Here is a 5,853-nt window from a genome sequence, read left to right on the forward strand (position 1 = left end):
CAAAAAATCAAAAAAACTCCGAGCCCAATTGCGTACCATGGCAATGGCCGGGGTTTTCGGCTCGGAACGATTTTACTTTCGTTCTATCGAAAGTGTTGATCGATAAAAGAGAAACCATGTGTGCAGAATAGCGCTACCACGTCGAAGACTGTCCGATTTCATGCACCTCCCCCGAGTTAGTTCTCAGACCCCATTCACATGTTTAGCTCGAACCTTTCCCGCCCGCTCACCTCATCTAGAACCGGTGGGGGGTCGGGCGAGAGGGGTAGCATGATGACGCGCTTGCGTGCTGTTTACAACTACTCTCATCACTCACATTCACGCTGATAGTAGCAGTAGTCGGCGTAGCAGCAGTAACAGTAGTAGTACAGATGCTAATAATCGAGTGCCTTGCAGAGGGGGCTATCAGGCTCATTGCTATTCACAGCAGTATGATGAGTACAATAGCGGAGCGCCTTGCAGAGGGGGCAGGTCGGCCGGTGCACGTGCTTGCTCGCCAGCCAGTGGCAGATGCAGCTCTGGTGGAACTCGTGGCCGCACGAGGGGAGCCGGGTGAGCACCTGGGTAGGGCGACCTAGTTAGAACCTGGGGCCAACAACGGCGAAGCCAATCAGAACAGGAGTAGCAGCAGTGCTAGCAGACAGCAATGTGACATAGCCTAGCCCGGACGGTGTCCAAGATAGACGACGAGATACTGATGCATAGCCGCGAGGCCAAGGGGTCTCGCCTCTCGGCTGCATCTCGGCAGCATCTCGACTGCATCTCGGACTGCATCTCGGCCGCATCTCAACGACACCTCCCCCGGCAGGAACGGACCGATGCAAATCGCACACTCCGCCCCATCGCCTGGGGCAGCCACGCCGCCGCCCCCCTCGCCGCCGCCCTCGCCGCCGCCCTCGCCAGCCCTGCCCTTGGCGCCGGCGACGCCTGTCTCGCTACCGCCGCCGCAGCCGCCGCCCTCGCCGCCGCCAGCCTCGCGCCCGCCCGCTGCTGCCGGCTGGGGCATGGTACGTGTCGGCAGCTCGAGGAAGGCCTGTTCAGAGGGAGCCGTGTGAAGAGAGACGCTGCCCACGGCGAGGCTACTGGCGCTCGAGGGAGGCATTGAGGCGGAGCAGTACTACTGGCGGGAGGATGAGACTGGGCGCTCCTCACAACAATCGGGTTGACAAATGAGCAGCTCGAGGAGCGCCTTGAGCTCGCGTGGGTTCGGGTACCGTGGGGTAGGGGAGGGTGGGTTCGGGTACCATGGGGTAGGGGAGGGTGGCGTAGAGCGCCTTGAGCTCGCGTGGGTTGGTGGAGGGGTACGCGCCGCCGTAGCCCTCTGCTGCGTGCTGGGGACGGCGGCGCAGCTGGTACCTACTCGTAGTCCGCCCAGTGGCTGGGTCACGCAGCCATGCCTCTCCCGCCCCTGGCAGCCGTTGCCTGGCGAGGGGATGACCATGGATGGGCCAAGACTCGGGTATGAGCACGCAAGGCCGCGGCGGCGCAGCTGGCACCGTCGGAACACGCCCCGGCGGCGGCACCACCCCACCATCAGAAAGACGAGGACGAGGGCCGCCTGCTCATGTCCAATGAGCTAAGCAGGACTAGGTTAGCTACTCTCGGCTCCTCTCGGCTCCCTCTCGGCTTACACTCTCGGCTACCTCTCGGCTACTCCTCTCGGGCTCCTCTCGGCTACCTCTCGGCTGCCTCTCGGCTACTCCTCTCGGCTACCTCTCGGCAACTCTGGGCTCCTCTCGGCTCCTCTCGGCTCCTCTCGGCTCCTCTCGGCTCCTCTCGGCTCCTCTCGGCTCCTCTCGGCAACTCTCGGCTACTCTCACCGCGACAGAGACCGACGGGAGCATTAGCGACGTGTCGCTGTCGTAGAAGCGAAACGCAGAGGAGCGGGGGACGGCGGAGGAGGGTTCGCCGGGCGGCGGGGAGGGCGGCGGCGACGGAGGTGGCGGAGGTGTCACGGTGCGCGGCGGAAGAAAGAGAGGACGCGGCGGCGAGGGCGACGCGGGCGGCGAGGGCGGGGACGAGGGCGGCGACGGCGGCGCAGGCGGCGACGGGTAGCACACGCCTGCGTGGAGAGTACGCCGACGTCAGGACGGGAAGGCGGTACTGTGCAGTGCATTCCAGGCGCCGCGTGAGTGCGAGGGCTGCGAGGACAGTGCAGCTGAGCACGTGCCCTCGCCAGCGCTGGTTGGGACACAGACTTCTAGCGGCCCGCGCCGTTGTCTTCAGAGTGGCTTTTCGCCTTCCAGTAGCACCCCCCGCACCAAGGAGTCGCCGCGCCCGTGCAGGTGTTGCAGTCGTACGAAAGGCTGTGTGTGGGGGGGGGTGAGTTCAGTGGGTAGCGGCAGGCGGAGGCAGCGAGGGGGCGGGGAGGGCGGGAACCGAAGCGAGCGAGGAGGTGTCTGCAGGCGTCTGACGAGTGAGGAGTGACCTGGTCGCACACTCCCCTTGGCAGATTTGGCAGCAGCACCCGCCAGCCTCGAGACGGCGAGAGCCGTGTCCGTGGATGGCAGCCGAGGGGAACAGGCTGTCGTCTGCGCCGTCTGCGTCGCCGGCACCGCTAAGTCCGCGTCGGACTAGGGTCTGCGGGGGCTCCGAGGAGCGGACCAGCTGCGTGCCGTTGCACCAGTGCCCGGGCGGGGCGAGGTCAGCCGGCGAGGAGCAGGCCGTGGAGGGCGGCGGCATCGGTCCGATCGCCGATCGATGGTCCGCGGAGAAAAGCCCTCGCAGAAAAAAAAGATCGAGGTTCTTGACTGAGATGAGACCGCCAGTGGAGTTGGGATTCCACCGTGCACCGCGCTGCGAGCCTGTCGTGTCCCTTGTCAGGAGCAGGAGAGCCCCACCTGTCCCCCTGATCGTCCTTCCAAAATCCTGCTCGTGCAGGTGGGGACCTTGTCCTCGTCCCATCCCTCGTTTGGCGTGTCTGTTTTCTTTCTTTCTTTCTTTTTTTCTTGAGGTGGATATCCTTTGGCCGCGTTGGGTAGCGAGGATTGGTGTAACCCGAGCCACGGAGGCGTGTTTTCTGACGGCCGACCGTCAGTGCACAGAGTTGCCCCTTCTCCGACTGCCCCGGCTAGTTCCCGAGGTCGTCGGGAGTGACCCCTTCGCCGCCCGAGACCTAGCGCGGGTGGGTTGAAATTCTTGAAAAAACTCCACGCAGCCCAGTAGGGCGCCGGCACCCTAGCGTAGAGGGCCTCGTGTAGCCCTCCTTTTGGTATACTTTCTGGCCGCGTCCCTCCCCTGTCCAATCTTCTGCACTCACTCTTTACATACATAAAATACTATTAACAACGAAGGCGCTCTCAAAAAAACTCTACAGTACACAGCTCCCTGCGTTGAAACGGATTTCGCGATGCGCGACTAGCACTCTTTCGTGCTGCTCGCTCGCCGGTGCGCGGGACATGGCCTCCCGCGCAGCTCGCGCTCACTCGGCCTGCCTCCGCCTCACGGCTGACTGAGCACGCCATGGGTCCTACACTGCCGAGAGCCACCGAGGTCACAGGAGCCGTCCGCGGCGCGATGATCATGATGCCATCGATCGGGGCTGCATGTGGTGTGGCGCTGCGGGCACGCAGAAATCAACAGGGCGGCTCTAAGTTCTCACCAGAGGGTGACCACCTTGCCATACTTCTCGACCAAGCGGCGAGACTTGCGCCGGTTGCGCGCGTACGTCCACATGTTCTCCGTCCCAGCTGGGCACTCCGACGTCAGCACCTAAGGTAAGGTAGGTAAGGATATTGGTAAGCTTCTCCACACGGACGCACAAGGTGGTGGGACAAGGGGGGGCGACCCTCGCGACTCCACGTCTAGAAGACAGTCACGGCATTAAAAGTGCAAGGCCCGGTGCGCGTGGGTGAGGTGTGTGTGTGTGTGTGTGTGTGTGTGTGTGTGCGTGCGTGCGTGCGTGCGTGTGTGTGTGTGTGTGTGTGTGTGTGTGTGTGTGTGAGTGTGAGTGTGTGCGTGCGTGTGGACGTCAGCACCTCCTCGGTGGACACAAACTTGACGCCCTGTAGCAGCATGTCCGCCTTGGCCGTGTCGACGGAGGTGGTGTTGTCGCCGTTGGGCACTCCGATCGATGCGGTCGCGTCCTCGACCACGTAGACCTAAGGGAAAGGAGGGGGAGGTGCGGGGGGGGGGGGGGGGGCGACGGGGTGGTCGAGAATTCCGGCGTGGGATGCGGTACACCTGCTCGCAGTGGTCGGTCCACATGCCCTGCATCATCTTGGTGCAGTTCGCGTCGGGGCCAACACAGGCGGAGCACGCGGGGTTCTCCGGGTCGGTGTCCTGCGTGCAGACGGTCGTCCCGTTCGCGCCGATCATGCACGCCGGCTGCGCCGCGTCCACGAGGCAGCACGCCACGTCCTTGATCTCCTCCGTCGAGTTCTTGGTGCACGCCAACTCGATCGGGTAGCCGACAAAGGGTAGGGGGCCGTCGGCGAAGGAGAAGGGCGTCTCGCCGAAGTGGCGCGAGGCGAAGCTGATGTGATCCGCTGGATGGTAGTCCTGGGAACGGAACACGCCCTCAAACAGGCACGAGTGGCGAAGGTCGTTGACCGCCGGGACGATCGTGGCGCCCTCTGCCACGCCGAGCGATCCAAGACGGGTGCAATTGTCGGTACCTCCGGTTGCCGGCGGGTTGCAGTAGGCGTAGTCGTTATCGATACCCTTCGGGGGCCCGTTCGTGAAGCACTTTTGGATGTCGACATGGATGAAAGCGGTCTTCTTGTGAGGCGCCGTTGGCGCCGTCGGCGGCGGCGACGCGACGCACGGATCGGTTGGGGACGACGCAAAGGCCGACGTTGTGGCGAGCAGACTGGCGAGCACAAGCAGCTGACCGATCATGGCCGAGTCGTCGAGACAAGCGGCTGATAGTTGTATCCCTCTCGGTGTACCCCAGTCCAGAGAGAGCCTCCAGATAAGGTAAGGTAAGGTAAGGTAAACTTCTCCACACACACGAGGTGGTGGGGCAAGGGGGGGGCAACCCTCGCGTCTCCACGTCTGACGACAGGAGCCCCACGGCATTCAAAGTGCACGGCCCAGTGCGCGTGGGTGAGCGGTGTGTGTGTGTGTGTGTGTGTGTGTGTGTGTGTGTGTGTGTGTGTGTGTGTGTGTGTGTGTGTGTGTGTGTGTGTGTGTGTGTGTGTGTGTGTGTGTGTGTGTGTGTGTGTGTGTGTGTGTGTGTGTGTGTCTCACGTCACTGCATCCTCCGCCGGTTCCTCCCGTCGCCTCTTCTTTGTTCGAGAGTTCTTTTCGTTGAATTCTTTGTTCGAATGTTTTTCAATCCATCCTTCACGAAGCCCTCCCATGTAGCTAGCGTTCTTGGCGAATGTCTCGAAATGGCCAGCAGGCGCTGTCTGCTCGCGGTCTGTGCGGGCCGCTCGTCCTCCTCGCCCTTCTTTCGTCCTCCCGTCCCTCCCCTCCACCATGGCCTTCTCGGCACTTCTTTCTCCATCCGCCTCGCCCTGCCTTTTCGCATCGCAGATACATATGGAATACGTGTAAAAAAAGAAACCACGCGCGCAGTTTTTGCCGAAGTTGTCAATCGAAAGACACTCTTATATGGCCCTCTCCCCTTCCAAGACCCACCAGAGCCGCAACCCCCCCCCCCCCCCCTAAAAACGGGGGCGTCTGCCCGCAGAAGGGGTCCCCCCTCTTTTAAAAAAAAAAAAACACGCGGTCCCCCGCGGAATACAAGGCCCCACCCCCAAAATCCTCCCACAATTTCTTGAGACGCGCCCCCTCACCACCCTTTGGGGGGGAGAAAAAAAACTCCGGGGGTAAAAACGACCCCAACCCGGACCCCCGGGGGGCCAACCCCCCTTAAACCCTCCTGGGGCCGAGAGCCAAAAAAAAAAC

At 62.6% G+C, this 5,853-nt stretch overlaps 2 protein-coding genes across 2 annotated transcripts in view; both read right to left on the minus strand.

Annotated features, from left to right (window-relative positions):
* The window catches only part of EMIHUDRAFT_452870 (hypothetical protein), a 3,056-nt gene extending 750 nt beyond the window's left edge, over nt 1-2,306 (minus strand). Inside the window, exons 1-5 of the mRNA XM_005761596.1 lie at nt 1,821-2,306; nt 1,497-1,558; nt 1,275-1,356; nt 797-1,033; nt 456-560 (exon numbers count right to left, since the gene is read on the minus strand). Of these exons, the coding sequence (XP_005761653.1) occupies nt 456-560; nt 797-1,033; nt 1,275-1,356; nt 1,497-1,558; nt 1,821-1,844 (510 nt within the window). The 5' untranslated portion in view covers nt 1,845-2,306. The remainder of the gene's footprint in view (nt 1-455; nt 561-796; nt 1,034-1,274; nt 1,357-1,496; nt 1,559-1,820) is intronic.
* A 1,135-nt stretch (nt 2,307-3,441) lies between these two features.
* Nucleotides 3,442-4,839, minus strand: EMIHUDRAFT_216573 (hypothetical protein; the record flags this gene model as incomplete). The annotated part of the gene is made up of 4 exons (XM_005761597.1): nt 3,442-3,469; nt 3,602-3,711; nt 3,978-4,085; nt 4,183-4,839. 4 exons carry the CDS (start codon nt 4,837-4,839, stop codon nt 3,442-3,444), a joined length of 903 nt encoding a protein of 300 aa, XP_005761654.1.
* Nucleotides 4,840-5,853: the final 1,014 nt, after the last annotated feature.

Source organism: Emiliania huxleyi (genome assembly GCF_000372725.1).
Source record: "Emiliania huxleyi CCMP1516 unplaced genomic scaffold EMIHUscaffold_70, whole genome shotgun sequence".
NCBI lineage: Eukaryota > Haptophyta > Isochrysidales > Noelaerhabdaceae > Emiliania > Emiliania huxleyi.